The following is a 17,028-nucleotide window of genomic DNA, read 5'->3' as shown; positions in this document are numbered from 1 at the left end:
TAGAAAAACGATTTGATAGAAAGAGAAATGATGAGAGGCATACCTGTCACATGGTAGGGGACCCGGAACAATAATAGACCAACACTTCAAATACCAGACAAGCATGATTAACATAGTGGAAGAACCATAAACAATATAAAAAAACACCGCACTGAGCCGGAACGGCCAGCCCCCCATAGGAACTTCTTTATTCACACACAAGCTTTTACAAGATACCGAGGTGCGGGTGCATACAGCACCGGATTTTCCACAAAGCATCAGCAATATTCAGACCAAGCTCTCTTTCAGAGCCAAGACAAAACAGTCCCAAAACTGTCTCCAAATCAGCCCCAATCATGGCCCGTTTGCGCAGCCAGAACTGTGAGAGAGAAACCACCTGCTATTGTCATCGTGTGGGTGAGTATGGCTGCTGTACAGAATGACTGTACGGCTGTCAATACAGCTGCTGTACCACTGTTAGTACAGCCAGCAGGCAGCCGACCAGAAGAAAGCCTCAAAGCTGTCCCAAAAACATCTCCATAAAAAGCAGCCCTTGATTTTTCACACGTGTGAACCTGTACCGCCTTGTGTACGGCTGCTGTACCATCTGTATAACCAGCATAGAGAGAAGAGGAAGTGCTGTACAGCCTCTGTACGGCTGCAACACCACTGTACAGGTGGTTGTACGGCCAGTCCAGCCTCTGCAGCAACCGGTTGAGAGAAAGAGAGGGAAAACTCCATATTGATGTCGGCCAAATCAGCAGAGACAACATAGCACAGTAGACAGCCAGCTCCTGTGCATGGGAGGAGAGAGCAGAGCTCCAAAGGGATGGGCCTTTTTCAAAACAGCCCCAATCCCTCCTTTAATAAAGTCGAGTAGCTCTATTATTGAAGTGCTTTTCCCTTTTTGCCCAAAATAAGTGAACTTGGCCAAAAATATCAATTTTATGCTTTTCCTAGCTTGATGCCCAAGTTTTGGCCCAACATATCAACTTCATGTTTTTCCTAGGCTTGTAGCCCAAGTTTAAGCTAGGCGCCTCCTTTTGTTCACCTATCCATGCCCAAAATAATAATTACGTCCAGCCCATCTTTAATGATGTGTGAACACACCAACCTATAAACATGACAAGCCACTTTAATGATAAAATTCCATAGTGCTCATGTTGCATAGCCATTTTTCAGGCCAAACTTTGCCAACAAATGCTTCAACTTTCTTCTGTGGAAAAATCCCCATTCACACCTTGGTTCCACTCAGTGTCTGAAACATTGGTCAAGACTAGTTAAGGGACCAAATGGTGAAAATACCTGGGAAATCAGACATCAACAACACCTAGACACGCATACCTCTTTAGCCTCTTCTGAAACTCATCCGAACCATGAAGGAAACTTGGTTGATCCTGGAACTCATCCGGACCATCAAGTGAACTTGCCTATCTTTATACTTGGAACTCCGACACACGGGTCCCATGCTCCAGATTTTAATATAAGAGAGCTTTTTGAAAGCCCCCTCTCCCACCCACAAGCCGTTTCTGGAAGACGGCACGCGGGGGGATGCCCTTAGGATCAGAGCAGGACACCAGTCACGTTCTCTCCAGACTGTAAGGCCTTGGGAGAGCTGGGGTTATCACTAGACGAGTCTGTGTCAGTGCCATGTGACTTGTCTTTGCCCTTCTTTGAAGACTTGCCCTTGTCCTTGGCTTTGCCTTTGTCCTTTGACTGACAATCCTTTGACAGGTGGCCTTTCTTCCCACACTTGTAACACCGACTCCGAACTTTCTTCTGCACCGTCGAGAGTGCCTGATCAGGTCCAATAGACGATGAAACTTTCAATTTTCCCTGAGAAACTAGGATGGATTCCTCTTCCAAGAGGAGAGTACACAGATCATCAAACTCGAGGGAACGTGTTGTGATATGAACCCGCAAAGCTCGGGAAACCATGTCATATCTGTAGGAAGCCTGATGAGGAGGAGAGCAGCTAACTAAGAAGAGGTCAGGGCAGTACCCATTGCCACTAATTGGTCATGAATTACCTTAACCTTCATCACGAATGACTGCATGGAAGTCCCTGCTCTAAACTCCAGAGAAAAGAGCTGACCCCATAGGTTGACAGACCGCATTGTAGAGTCCCGTGCATATAGGTCTATCAACTTTCTCCAAACAGAAGCAACACAATCCAATGTTTGCACGGCGGGGGAGACCTCTGGTGAGATGGCTCGTACAAGTGCAGAGTGAGCTTTTGAGTCTTGATTCTCCCAAGCTGAAAGTTCGGCGAGAAAGGCATCCTCCTGGTCCTGAGTCCACTTCCTAGAGCTGGTAGGGCGTTCGGGCTTTCGTTCATGGCCCTGAACAATCTCCCAGAGTCCCTTGTGTGTGAACAAGACCTTCATCTGTAGCTTCCAATGATCATAGTTTGAACCACTGAGCTTGTCCTCCTTGTTCGTGCAGGGGGACCCATGTCTGCCTCAAAGAAGCTATGTCTCAAACAACCTCTGTAGTAGCTAAGCAATCCACGTGCTCTCTCGAGCACCTTTCCATAAGATCCAACTAGGGACTAGTAGCCCCCTCTGAAGATGCAGGCTGGACAGCAACAAAAGAAACCCAAAAACACACCACCGGGAACCTCCTACCGGAAGGGGGAGGGGATCTTGGAGGGAGAAGAGCTGATGTGCCACTTGTCAGGCAAAAAATATCCTTCAAGAACCTGCCACAAAATTGATGCCCTTACTGAATTTGCAGCGAGAACTCCTCCACTTGCCACTGTAGAAGAAAACACAGCCTAGGGGCTGGCCGACAGCAGTTGGAGAGCTTGTAGAGCAAGAAGACAGCTAAGAAAGAAGAAACGCAGCCACTGTTTGAAGGATCTACAGCCAAGAGAATCTAGGGAAGCAGAAAACGTAGAGGAACAGATTGTGCAGCAGCCAGAGCCTAGGCGAATGATACCATGAAAGAATGTGCACAAGCGGAAGCAATGAACATGAGAGAGAAAGATTGCAAGCAAGAACTGAGCTTTATTAGCTTGAGGTTACAGAGTACAAGAGCCAGCAAATAGGGCAATTGAAGATGATAGAATGAATAAAGGGAGCAACTCTTATATACTTGTGCATGAAGCAGTGGGTTGTAGGAAACAGGCCGACAGCTCCACGACAGCATAAATAGAGAAAGATGAAATATTTTGTGCCCATGCAGGTTCTTATGCTATGTGATTACCCCCTTAGGCTCGGTAACGGAATTCCAAAACCCAAGGAGGGCAACCTGCGCATGCCAAGTGGTCATGGACCCAAGGGCAGGCAGGTCGGGCCTCATTGAAGCGCTGAAAGGCTTTTCTATGGATTTGGAGCAGCGGTCCTTTCCTCAGGGTTAGAGAGACAGTGAGGTTACTTGGCATCACAAGCCACCTCTTTGTTCTCCCCTCCCCCCCATCGTATGAGATACCCTTCCTCTGAAAGTGGCCAACTAGCGAGAGGAAGAGCCCCTCTCTATCCCCTGCTGTTTTTCTCGTCTCCCATGATTGAGATTGGGTCATGTACTTAGCTGATTCAACTCTATTTTTTGGTAACTAATTTCTTTCGGGGGGAGAAAAAACATTAGTCCAAAAGCTCAAACAAATGTCAATGCTATATTGCCAACAATATACCTAGATGAATCTAGGAACATGCCCAAATTCACCTTTTAGGAACGTGCATGTTATATACTCATGGTAGTCAACCCACAAGACTATATAACTATCAACTCCATTATGCATAGTATGGACTAGATACTATGACATCCCCACTAACGTCAATGCTATATTGCCAACAATGTTCGTTGATCACAAGGTGAGGCTGAATGCTTTAAGGGAAGAAGGATTTAGGAAAAGATAGAGAAAGAGCCATCAAAGAAGAGAGGAGTACTAAAAGAAAGAGAGATTTGGCACACTTAGAGAGGGAGAGGCACATAGCATTTAGAGAGAGAGAGAGAGAGAGAGAGAGAGAGAGAGAGAGAGAGAGAGAGAGAGACTTTTTTTTTTTTTTGCAAAAAGGAGACTTCATTCAAGTATGAATAGACCATACAAAATCACGAATGGAAGGCTGGAACCAAAAAAAACCTCATCCCAAAATGTAGGGTGATCTCAACCAATATGAGGCACAAAGGTGTCAAGAGAGTCATGTGGGGGTCGATGAGAAAAAGATCCCTTGATCCCACTCCCTCATGAAAATAGGGGGCTTTGCTGGTGCAGATCTAGATGGTCCTTGTATACGAGCCCATGTGGCCATAAGAGTGTGAATAATATCTCCCCATATAGTACAAATGCACTGAGTGTCGTAGATCTGAATGTCCCCAATAGCCTCTATGCATCCGGCCCTCCTAATTTGCCAAGTTGTGCAATTGGACCACAGCTTTACATATCATTATGGTGGTGTCCAGATCCCTACCCCCTCGAAAAATATTTGTGGACCAGATTGAGTGAACCAAGCAATAACACCCAAGTAACATAAATGGTATCTATCCTCTGCTGAGCTATAGAGGCCCAAATCTTTTGAGCAGCTCTACACCCCCATATGCAATGTTGTAGTGTCTCAGAAACAACCGGGCATCTAGGGCAAGCGGGGTCTGCTCCAAAAATAGCCCTCCACCGATTAATGGGGAGGCCACCATGTAAGAATAACCAAAAAAAGCGGGAGATCTCGCTCCTCCTATATGAGTGCCAAAGTCTATGCCAAAATCTCTTTTGAATGGGGTGATGTCATATCTCTTCTTGTGCAACCAGAGTTAGGAGTCCTCTGAATCTATCCAAGTAAAAGGAGCCTAGCATTACGGACAGTATAGCTGAAAAAGGATAGGATTGTCTGCATCAATCCACTCCCACTCACCAGGATCCCAATGATGACATATGAAGGACATCCACCGTACAATCATAAACCAAGACCCATGGGTCACAATATCACATGGAGGGTCAACATGCCAGTGCTTCCCTAAGCGACTAACTACTCTCACTGAATGAAGGGCAATGCTAGGAAAAATCTCCTATGTGTCACATTTCAACAATCTCCAACCTGGCAAGATAGAATTAAAAACACAAACTCCCTCCTCAACTTGGTCTAGCAAGGCTAACACCCGTAATGGCACTCTTGTCCTAGAGAAAACACCTAGCCACCTAGGATGACGTTGATCGTGAAATATGCCAAAATCCACCAGTCATGAGGTATAGTTCCATCAATTTGATCGATCCATGTAAGACTCCCTCTGAGGTGCTGGGTGGATGCAAGTCTCCAATCCATAGGAAGACCATATATCTAGACGCACCCAAAGGTCGCCCAACCTCATCTCTAATGAGGTCATTCCACTTAATGGGATGCCTATCAGCCTCATCGTCTGATTTAGAAAGTATGCGTCTCAGAAAAGGTCTCATGTTGCTCCAGGCTCTAATAATGGCAGCTACAAGTGGAGAGGAAGGTGCCCTATACTCTGCCTTTGTAAAGATGAAACATGAACTAAGCATCCAATCTCCACCATCAAGACGGTGTGCAACCGGAAATGTGTGACATACAAAAATTCTTCCAAGGCTCAATGCCTGGAAGGAAATCTCTCACCACTAACTTGCAAAGCAATGCTCTACACTAGATATCTGGGTCTACAATATTCAATCCTCCTTCCTGTCTTGGGCGTATAACAGTCTCCCAAGCACCTCCGGCCCAAGTGATGCTTTGCACTATATATCCGGTATCTACAATATTCAGCCCTCCTTCCTGTCTGGGGCATATAGCAGTTTCCCAAGCACCTCTGGCCCGAGTGATGTTTTGCACTATATATCCAGTATCTACAATATTCAGCCCTCCTTCCTGTCTAGGGCATATAGCAGTTTCCCAAGAAACTCTCTCCCGGGTGTCTAGTGTACTATCCAGACCTGACCACAAAAAGTTGCGGACCAATCTCCGCAACTCGCCAATGCATCCATGAGAGAAGCACCGACATGAGGCAATGAACCAGGCTGATGCAAGCAGTAGTTGGCTAACTACCAAGACTCTGGAGGCTAGATCCCATCCTAGAACTCCAATAAACAAGTTTCTTCCTTATGCTCATGAGTAGTGGTGCAAACTATTGTGCAGGCAATATATCAACCCCAACTTGACACCCCAAATATCTGGCACTATAGCCTCTATCAATCCAAGTAAACCCGAGCTCTGCACCCCAATCGACTCTTTGTGAGTCACTAACCCAAAAAACAACAAACTTATGTCAATTAATGAGAGGCCCTACAGCTAGGCAAAATTCCTCCAATGCAATCTGAAAGAAACATAAACATGTGTGAGGCCTTGAGGGAACGTAGCAGTATCAGCAAATTTAGAGTCCAAAAGCTCATCCTCACTGCGCAAGGGAAGACTCAAACCAGAAATTCCAGCAATGGAGCAAAGAAAGATGCTCATAGCCTCGGCAAAAATGAGATATAACAGGGGGGCTATGGGGAATCACTATCACACAGAACAAGAGATCTGGAAGCAATCACCTCTACCACCATATGCGAGCACACTACTGTGAGCATCCCGATACAAACATGAAACACCTCTAATCCAGTCTTAGGAGAATCCCATACATCTAAGGGTTCCTTCAAGGAAATCCCAATCCACTCTATCATAAGCCTTCTCAAAGTCTAGAAATAAGAAATGTATCGTGCGTGAGCTGTGAGCCTCCACCCAACCTGTGCCTGCCCCCCAACATTCTAGGATGAGGATCTTTTGTTCCGGCTTCTAGCCGTGATTTTGTATGGTCTATTCATACTAAATAGAAGTCTCCTTTCTTTTTTTTCTTTTTTTCTTTTTTAAAACAACAACAACAAAACAAATATATGAGGGGGTGAGTAGTGGGAGTTGTTTTTGTTTTTTGTTTTTTGTTAGGAGGGGCTTTTTTAAGGAAGGGGGGGGGGGGGGGGGGGGGGGGGGGGGGGGGTTGGTGTTGTTATATAATGGGTTGAAAGGGGGAGGGGGGTTTGACTAGTCAAAGCAGGGGGTAGGGTAAGGCTTGGGGTTAGGGTTGGTTGAGCACTAGCATCTAACAGCAAGGATAGAGCTGATATTAGAGATCACTTTTTCAGTAACATTTTGTACTGAAAAAATCAGTAACAAACAAAAGATTTAGGGCTACTTGTGTGTGCTTGTGTTTGAGTTCCGCTGCACTCTTCTCTCTCTATTTCTGTAAACCCTAGCACATAGGCACAACTGCCTACCCTACACTGTCAAAAAAGGACACCATATTTGAAGGAGATAGCACATGCGGAGCATAAACAGTAAACATATGAGAGAGTGCAAAGGAGATTGAGAGAGTTGGACAAGATCACCTTTTATAACAGCAATAAAGCTTTACAATGGCAATGGCCAGCAACTGAGTGTTGAACTATGTGCAAGGGAAATGGATGAATGAGTGAATAATTGGGAACTCCGTACATAGTGCCTCTAGGGACCTGACCGACTGCCTCTAGGGCTGGCCGACTGGCCCTGGACAAAATAAATAGGAGAAAATAGATAAAATACCAAATAAATGGTAGATCCCCAAAACATTGAGATGCACAAGAGAAAATAGAAAAAATACCAAATAAATGGTAGATCCCCAAAACACTGAGATGCACAAATTCTCACAATATTGGCATATTCAGCTCATAGCTTCGAGATATCCACTTGAATACCAAAGATGCAGTCACCCACATTAGAGATCTCATTCCACAAGGAGGCTTTTATGTGCATGTCATCTTATTGCACACCAGATATTGTCTAGAATTATTATACGTTGCTGTCTAGCTAGTTTCTAAATATATATCTTCGCTTCAAGCATAAGAATGCTAGCCACCACCACATTACAGCCCAAATGTGCACACAAACTATGTCTCAATGTTTTCGAGTCCTTAATGAGCATATAAATTTTGAACAAGTATGAAAGATGTAAAAAGCATAGAAAATGCAGATGACAGAAAGCTCACATGACATGGTGTGTGAATGCACACGGATGTGATTGCATACTGCACATACATACCTTGCAAGCACTTGCAACTTTTAGGTGTTCTCACCTTTTAAGCAGTGCTTGATGATTCATTACTATTGCAGGAATCACATAGATAGGTCCATAAAGCATCAAAGATCGCAAATACGATGGACCTAAGAACCCAATTATATGAGTGATGCAATTCTGGCTCCCATGTATCATCTAGCATCCAAAATAAACCAGCCAATTTTATTTCAACCAGACAATGGAACACTTATTTCTTGCTAAAAAATTAATCAGGAAATTATTGAACTCTTTGAGCAAGTTCTTGGTTTTGATAGGAGCTCTTACCGTGCATGGTACTGTCATATTTGGATCAAGCTGTACATTATGACCCTTGGATTTGTAATAATCCCCAATTAATGCTAAGCTTGTCAGTGGTTTTCCAAATGCCAAGTCTTTGATTCCCCTCACAATATGAGTGGTTTTTCCTCCATGCTTGTTAAGAAAAGCAATATATGATGCTGGCAAGCTTCGAGGATTTAAAACCCATGAAGATCTGAAAGACAGTAAACATATTAGAAAATATCGTATATTCAAGATCTGATGCTTCAATAAATTAGTTTTTTAGATTAAAACAATTGATCAAAAGCATTTATCCACTTAAGATTTTAGGTTTTGTTGCACATTCTTTTAAGTTAAACTTTGCATGCAAAAAGGCAAGTATGACCGCCCCCAGATGCCATGCAAAAAGACCAAATAGAGGGGGGAAATGAGGTGCCCAAATGAAAATGTTTCATGTAAAGACCAATAGATGGAAGACCAGGATAAAGGATTTCTTCACAAGGACATGTTAATAAGAGTTGATATGAAGAAAAAACACATCAGATCCAGCCCTCAGAGATCTTCCTTTGCAAACAAACCATAGTTCCCCTAATTTCTTCTAGTTCACCATCAATGCATACGGTGAGAATTTCCAACCTCAATTGAATTTCAATAGAATATAATTAAAATGCAAATTAACTTGATCATGCTCAATGAGCATCTAAAGGTCAAAAAGCAATGTGCAGCAATGCTCAGTGTCTGCAATTCCATTCACAGCAAGAAAAATTTGACAAGTAGATTGTGCCCTTCTACAGCAGACAAGCCCTCCGACCACTATTTAAAAATAGATCGAGAGTCATTCATAGCATGGAATGACCAGGGTTTGCAGAGCCAGATCTCCAAGCAGCACAGAAGGCATCTCATCATTCTTTTGTAGCTTTCATTGGAGGATGGCAGTACATTGGTTAGGATTATGCATTGTAGCAACGTTTGCACACATACAAATAGGTCTGAATTTGAATGTGTGTCTTCCTATATATTCATTGGCAATATACAGTAGGTCTATCTTGTCTTGTAATGTCTATATTCTCTTGTAAATGGATGAAAAGGTGAATTCCATGATGAAAGTTTCAAGTGGAAGGTGGAGATGACTAAAGTGAATCTTGAAGGTGCAGTGAATCTTGGAGTAAAACTTGAAGAGAGATGCAAATAGTTTCTTTGTATCTTGGCTATTTCAAGAGCCACAATGTAATGGAAGTGTGAGTGGATCGTGCAATGATCAAGGTACAAGTCACAAACCTATATATAGCTCTTGAACTATTTCAACCATACCACATTCCTTGGTTTATTTGAAGCCAAAAAACCTACCCGATTGAGATCTTAAACACCTCTTTCACATATTGTGAGACCCTCTTGGGCTTGGAAAACATGAAAACCTAACCACTCCTTAGTACCGTCACCATTCTCCTAGTCCATTTATAGGCTCTGCTCTGCTCTCATTGGCACATCTTCCAATAGTAGCTCTACTAGAACATCAATCTCGAAAATTGTTGCAGCATGCATCTCGTCCTCCTATGTACTAGATTCGAAGAGACACCACTGAAGCTCCTCGAAAACCTATTGACCTCCTTGCTCTAGAAACTGCACCTCTGCTAGTCCCTCTAGATAGCCTCCTAGAGACGCTCCACCAAACTCAAAATCTCCTCCGTCTTGAAGGTCACGCCCTCGAGCTATCTCTCTGTGAGAAAACAGTATTTTTCCCAGCCCTAAAAAGGGTATTTTTCTGGGTATTTTATGATTTATTTGGGGTTTTTTGTCTTGGCTGCTGGCCTACACCTTTCAGGCTGACCGACCAGCACCCCCCCTGCCCCAGTATATATAGCCTTGCCTATCATTCATCATTGGTGTACCACTTCATTGTTATATCCGGTACCATATGGCCACTACCCAGGACAGCAGCCCCCTCTGCTACAGGCCACCGTGGGACAGCAGCCCTCTCTGCTATCAGCGTTTCACATCAGCATACATCAGCGTTTCACTTAAACATATCATCAGCGTTTACATCATCTGCTGGCCGCCTACATCAGGGCTGTCTTCAGCTTTTACCTCAGGCTGACATCAGCGTTTTACAGAAGCCTTACATCTGGCTTACTACAGCACTGTCATCTGTGTTTTACATCAGCAGACATCAGCGCTTTCATCAGGGCTTACATCAGCATTTACATCAGCCTTTCATCAGCGCTTACATCAGGGCTCACATCAGTGCTTACGTCAGCATATCATCTGCATTTTACCACAGCCCATGGGACAGCAGCCCCCTCTGCTACACATACAGCATATCAGCGTTTTTTGCTTCAGCCCTCACCATTGGGACAGCAGCCCACTCTCTGCTTAGCTTCACCATCGACTTCATATCAGGTATGCAGCACCCGTGTCACCAAAGCTTGCATCACTCGGGATGGCAGCCCTCTCTACTCCTTTTCACATCAGGTACGTAGCACCCGTGTCACAAGTGACAAGAGCTTGCACCACTCGGGACGGCAGCCCTCTCTGCTCTTCAGCACTCTTCAGGTACGCAGCACCCTTGTCACCAAAGCTTGCACCCTTCAGGTATGCAGCACCCTTGTCACCAAAGCTTGCACCACCACCATCACTCGGAAACAGCAGCCCTCTTTGCTCTTCATCTACCACCTCAAGTATAGCATCACCCTTGTCATTAGAGCCTGCATCACCTCATCTTCCGTTGCCAACTTGCCACTACCACCTTGGAGTGCCTCTGCTTCCACCAACGCGAGCCTTCGACACCGACCACCTTTCAGAGTGCTTTGCCTCACATCGACGCGAGCCTTCGTCACCAACCGTGCTTCAGCTCCGACATCATCTCTGCTTCTGCACTGGTCTTTCTACTCAGAGTCACCTCATATTAGAGGGCTCTTGTACATATTTGCACTCACCATTATATATATATTCACTCACATATTTCATGTTGTGTGATTTTGCTCTGATCTCTCGTATATCTGGTCCTTCCGTCCTTTTGCCCTCACACTCTCAACCCTAGGCAACCTTGCCATGGTACTTACCGATTCTACCTCACGCATGGGAGGGGGAGATTGAACCCAATGGTCTGTCTTGCATGGTGAGTTATTTTTCCGTTCAAGTGTTTATGTTCATCTCTTCTATGCTTTGTATTATTTTCTCTATTCAATTTAATTAAGTTATTGAGAGTATATGGTTTAAATTTGCACTTGGAGAAAGATTCATGTTTCACTCACCTTTGTATTTCCATTGTGCTAGTTCCAGCTCTGCCTACTGGTCGTTGGACCCCAGGTTCTAGCCAGAGATGGGAGATTTGCAGTAGCATACCCGCGTGGCATATATTGAGAGCTCAATGCAGTGAAGCCGTCATCGAAGGCACCCTCACCCCGCCAGCTGAGTCTACCCGGAGCATCTAGCTCGATATCATTCATACCCTCCGAGGTCAGTGGTGGGGGCAGCTTCAAGGTGGCTCATACCACATGAGGAAGCGTGAGGAGGCCTTCTTGAGGACCTGGCGGCACGGTCCCTTTCTTATAGATAGTGGTGGCGAGCCCACTTGGCATTACAGACCACCTGTGTGGTTATTTCCCCCTCCCCTCATTGTATGAGATAGCCTTCTCCTCCTAGAGCAGCCAGCCGAAGGAGAAGTGCATCCTCCCCTTTGTTCATCTTGACTTGCATTTTCCCTCTGGGAACGGATTTGTACTCAGCCATGTTGATTGTTTTGCTTGGTAACTAATAGAAGGATCTTTTGCAGGGTTGGGGGGGGGGAAGAAAAAAGGGCTCCACAAGGCAGTCTACTTGCACACAAGGCATCTCAGGGCTGGTCAACTAACACATAGAGATCCCCACAGCTGGCCGACTTGTTTACTTGCTGATTTGGGACTGTCTGGACAGTGTACAAGCTATTTTCAGTCTTGGAGATAGAGAGGGCATCATTCTAGGCAAGCATGGTGGTCATACGTATGATCTGGTGGAACCTACAGCTGGCTAGAAAGCTTGAAACATAGCTGGTTGTGCAAATATTTGTGCAGACAGCATTAAGCTAGAGGGTGTGATCACGTACTAGCACTAGGGTGGGCCTGACAAGTGCCCCGAGGTAATGAAGAGAGCGGTTGCTGACTGCTCTGCCCAGGTTGGTGACCAAGGGTTTATTTTTCTATTCTGTATTACATTGATGATTGACTTGGATAAATCTGGTGCTGCCGGTAGAGTATGAACTCCTGGGTACCAACATCTTGTACAAGAGAATACTATGTTGGTAATAGAGATACCTTTGGGCGGGGGGGGGGGGGGGGCGCAACTTCAGCCCCTAGTACTGTGTCATGTGCAAGATTGTCTTTTGTGTTTACAGGATGTATATGTTCTTGATATTTGTGACAGATGTATTGGAACATGTTTTTGATGTGATGGATGTTGAATGTATGTTGTGCCGTGGCAAATAGTTTATGTATTCACATGCCCGCTTGTGACAGGGGGCAACTGGGGGCGCCCTCCTAGATTGATAACGTGGACAACCTCTAGCAAGATGTCCCATCTGCTGGCAAATGAAGCATTGGCCGAGGAGGCCTAAGTACTCCACTCTCTGTAAAATAGGAGCTCCACAGAGGCAAGGAAGCGATATGACATGAGGAACTGGCTCTGTAATGAAGTAGATTTGGTGTCACATGCACATGGGGGATGAGGCCTAGGCAGTCATTTACATATGTGCCTTTGGGGGCCTTGGTAGGCCCCATCCCCCATGTGCACGTGACACCAAATCTACTTCGTTACAGACTCTGGAGAAGCTATGCAGATACCAAGTGAGGGCATCCTTGCCGTCCGGGCTAGAACTAAAGCAGCGGTGGGCGGAGAATCCATCACTCTCCTGATACCACCACCTATCACTGTGAGGAGGGGAAGGTATTCCTTCATGAGACTAGGAAAGCAGACTATCACGGGAAAGCCTAAGACGCGAGCCAGAGGATCGGGCGGTGGGTCGAAGCCATGTTGCCACCTCGCAAAGAAGGTCTTGGCCGTGCGCAATGGGACAAAGCTCAGCGGCATGACTCTATCCGATGTTGCAGGCAAATCAAACTCAACCTGGTAGTATCCACGCCCCAAAGGATGCATATCAGTTATCTTTCCAGGCTCCCCAATAAGGCTTGCTTGCAAATGATCCCTGAGCATTGTCCATGCGCCAAGCGGCTTCCCACAATCTTGCAAACAGAGACCCCTCCAGGAAGGCGTCTGTCAAAGTGAGGAGCTGGAGGTCTGCTTCTAAGAAGCAAAGACAAGGGACGGCAGCCTCGGTCGGGGATGACGGAGCGGCTGCCATGGAGGAGTCCTGGAAGAGAAGACCAGCTAACGCCGAAACTTGCCACAGGAAAAACTGTACAAAAGCTGTGCACACCTGACGAAGGAGAGGCTCAAGAGGAAAGGGTGATGGAGGGGGGAGCTGGAAACGGGGACAGAGAGGCAAAGAGGCAAGGAGGGCAGGGCTGGCAGAGAAGATGAGAGGCGAGGCAAAATGGCTGGGTGCACAGCGGAGGCTGTGATTGGCAGGCAGTGTGATGCGGTTGAGATTTCTATCCGGAGGGACTTGGTGCCCGAGGGGTATGCTTGACCGCCCCGAATATATTGCATCTATATGGGGAGGAAGTGCTTGGAGAGGCAAGGCATGGACCCATGGTAGGCACCCTAGACGCACTCACGCACCGGGTAGGCACGTAGGCCTTTCCCGGGTGCGGGAGGTGTTCCGTGGGTCCCGAGTGCCCCAGGGGGTGCCCTCCCCACCTCGACGTTTTCAGTCCCGACTCCGTCAAGGTGGGGAGGGCACCCCCCGGGGCACTCGGCACCCACGGAACACCTCCCGCACCCGGGAAAGGCCTACGTGCCTACCCGGTGCGTGAGTGCGTCTAGGGTGCCTACCATGGGTCCATGCCTTGCCTCTCCAAGCACTTCCTCCCCATATAGATGCAATATATTCGGGGCGGTCAAGCATACCCCTCGGGCACCAAGTCCCTCCGGATAGAAATCCCAACCGCATCACATTTCGAGGGAGAGGTGACGCGTGCGCCAAGACGGGCTACACGGCCACAAGGGGGAAGCCCAGGGGTCTTGGTGCCTCTTCTTAGGACTTACCCTCACCCAAGCAGAGACTTCGGAGGAGAAGTGACGCGTGCGCCGGCCTCGGCGGGCTACACGGCCACAAGGAGAAACCCCAGGGCTGTTGGTGCCTCTTCTTAGGACTTACCCTCACCCAGGCGGAGACTTCGGTGTTGCGGGTGACGCGTGCACCTCGGCAGGCTACACAGCCACAAGAAGGACCATTCTCGGTCGGAAGCCCAGGGCTCTTGGTGCCTCTTCTTAGGACTTACCCTCACCCAGGCGGAGACGGCGTCGTTGCCTGGGGGTCATGGGTCTATTGGTGCCGTCGCTCGGCCTTACCCTCACCCGCATGCCCGGTATGTGAAGGTTCATTGTATGGCTCTTAGAAGCCTGAAAGGGGTATTGATGCCTCCTGTCTCACCCTGCTTTTCCACTCGAAGGAGTGCGAGCTCGGCTTTGCTGCCTCGCCCAAGTTGATCCTGGGATGATCTGGAAAAGGCTTCGGCTCCTTCCGGCCTAGACCTTGCTCTCTGCACTTTGGAGAAGTTGGGGCTTCAGCTTTGCTGCATCCACCCAAGGCATAATCCTTTTGATCTGGAAGGGCGTCGGCTTCTCCTGCCTAGCCCGTTGCTTCGTGATGAGAGGGGGTGGCTCCATTGCCACAAGGCCACCATGGCCTTAGCGGACGCCTTTGCCGCTTGAGTTTTCCCATAAGATTGGCTCGGCGGCTTGCTTTCTGCTCTTCCTGGGCACCACACCAACACGACGTCCCATTCCGCCGCATCCAGTTTCTTAGCATAAGCAGACCTGGTCCCATTCCCGGCGCTGTATCTGCATGCGTGGCCCCTTTGTCTTCTTGCTTTGCTTTGACCTTGAGTGGCTTCCAGCCCGCGGTCCCCATCTCAGGCACTGCCGGTCCATGTGCCACCCTGTCTTGCCAGCCTCGCCGTTTTCTTCAAAGCATCACCTCCCTTGGTGGTAACTCTGAAAGATCCCCAAGCCCGCTTTTCTTCTTTTCTGAAGTGCTGACAGCCCCCACAAGGATCCAGTTTGCTTGATTCTCTGCTCAGCTCATTTGCCAACGTCGCATGTTGGACTTGCACTCGGGACCTCACCTTGCTTGGAACCCAACTGTCCACTGGCCCCAGGCATGTCGGCCAACTTTGGAATTTCTTCGAACGGACCGCGCGGTTGCGATCCCCTCGAAAAACTGATCATTTTTCATATATAGTGTGTCCCCAAATTCCATCATCTAAACCCCCGTCGGGAGCTGCGTCGTTTCGGGGCAGCTCGGGGTCCCGACGGGGTCGGCCAACCACGCCATGCCCTGCCTTGCATCCCGCTCCTCGAGATAGGTAAAGGTCACCACGGGCAAATTCCACCGTTTTGATGCTCAAATCTCAGTCGGCAGTTTTGAACCGTTTTTCGGCTCGTGGCCGTCACTTGGACTCAACCCGTTTTCGCCGTTTCGACGTTTTCGACGTTTTCGCCGTTTTTGCCGTTTCTTCCAACCTGGCATCACACTTGGTATCAGAGCAAAGTTCGTTCTGGAAGCCCGTGAGGGGGAGAAGCCGACGCCCCTCCAGATCAAAAAGGATTACGTCTTGGGTGGATGCAGCAAAGCTGAAGCCCCAACTTCTCCAAAGTGCAGAGAGCAAGGTCTAGGCCGGAAGGAGCCGAAGCCTTTTCCAGATCACCCCAGGATCAACTCGGGCGAGGTAGCAAAGCCGAGCTTGCACTCCTTCGCAGTGCAAAAGCAGGGTGAGACAGGAGGCGTCAATACCCCTTTCAGGCTTCTAAGAGCCATACAATGAACCTTCACACATCGGGCATGCGGGTGAGGGTAAGGCTGCGCGACAGCACCAACAGACCCATGACCCCCAAAGGCAACGACGTCGTCTCCGCCTGGGTGAGGGTAAGTCCTAAGAAGAGGCACCAATAGCCCTGGGCTTCCGACCAAGATGGTCCCCCTTGTGGCCGTGTAGCCCGCCGTGGTGCACGCGTCACCTCTTCTCCGAAGTCTCCGCCTGGGTGAGGGTTAAGTCCTAAGAAGAGGCACCAAGAGCCCTGTGCTTTCCTTCTTGTGGCCGTGTTGCCCGCCGAGGCCGGCGCATGCGTCACCTTCTCCTCCGAAGTCTCTGCCTTGGTGAGGGTAAGTCCTAAGAAGAGGCACCAAGACCCCTGGGCTTCCCTTCTTGTGGCCGTGTAGCCCGCCGTGGTGCACGCGTCACCTTCTCCTCCGAAGACTCGCCTGGGTGAGGGTAAGTCCGCGCGACGGCACCAAGAGCCCTGGGCAACCGAAGCAAAGCGGGCCCCGTAAAGGTCCAAAAGTTCCAAGGTGCCGAGGGCACATGACGGCCCGAACTGGAGCAATCTGGGGAGGGCCAAGCTGCGGGAATGTGCCAAATCAGGCCAGCAAGGGCTGCAGGGGCACAGAGTTGTGTGACTTGGGAAAGCAGGTTTGAAGAAGGGGACTACTTGGGAGCTCTTGATTGCAGCCTAAGGACCGTGGTGCCGGGCAGATAGCACTCTGTATGAAGGAGCAAACGGGTATAGCTGGACTCATTCTCGTGGACTCGAGTCGTACGGCTCACGAGTTGAAGGGCTTTGGAAAGCAAGTTTGATGAAGGGGACTACTTGTGAGCGCTC

General features: G+C 47.9%; 1 protein-coding gene across 4 annotated transcripts in view; it reads right to left on the bottom strand.

The window, feature by feature from the left end:
• Positions 1-17,028, bottom strand: part of LOC147611177 (uncharacterized) — a 59,114-nt gene that overhangs the window by 22,083 nt on the left and 20,003 nt on the right. For all 4 annotated transcript variants that reach the window (XR_015263972.1, XM_086785836.1, XM_086785837.1 and 1 more), the window contains exons 4-5: positions 8,281-8,488; positions 8,015-8,151 (exon numbers count right to left, since the gene is read on the bottom strand). Coding sequence is in view for 3 of the 4 variants with exons in the window: in XM_086785836.1 (XP_086641962.1) it covers positions 8,015-8,151; positions 8,281-8,488 (345 nt within the window). In the remaining variant the exon portion in view is untranslated. The remainder of the gene's footprint in view (positions 1-8,014; positions 8,152-8,280; positions 8,489-17,028) is intronic.

This window comes from Cibotium barometz, chromosome 48 (assembly GCF_041138505.1).
Source record: "Cibotium barometz isolate CiBa-2024 chromosome 48, ASM4113850v1, whole genome shotgun sequence".
Lineage (NCBI taxonomy): Eukaryota > Viridiplantae > Streptophyta > Polypodiopsida > Cyatheales > Cibotiaceae > Cibotium > Cibotium barometz.
The sequence above is the reverse complement of the archived record's forward strand: the minus strand, read 5'-3'. Positions and strand labels throughout refer to the sequence as shown.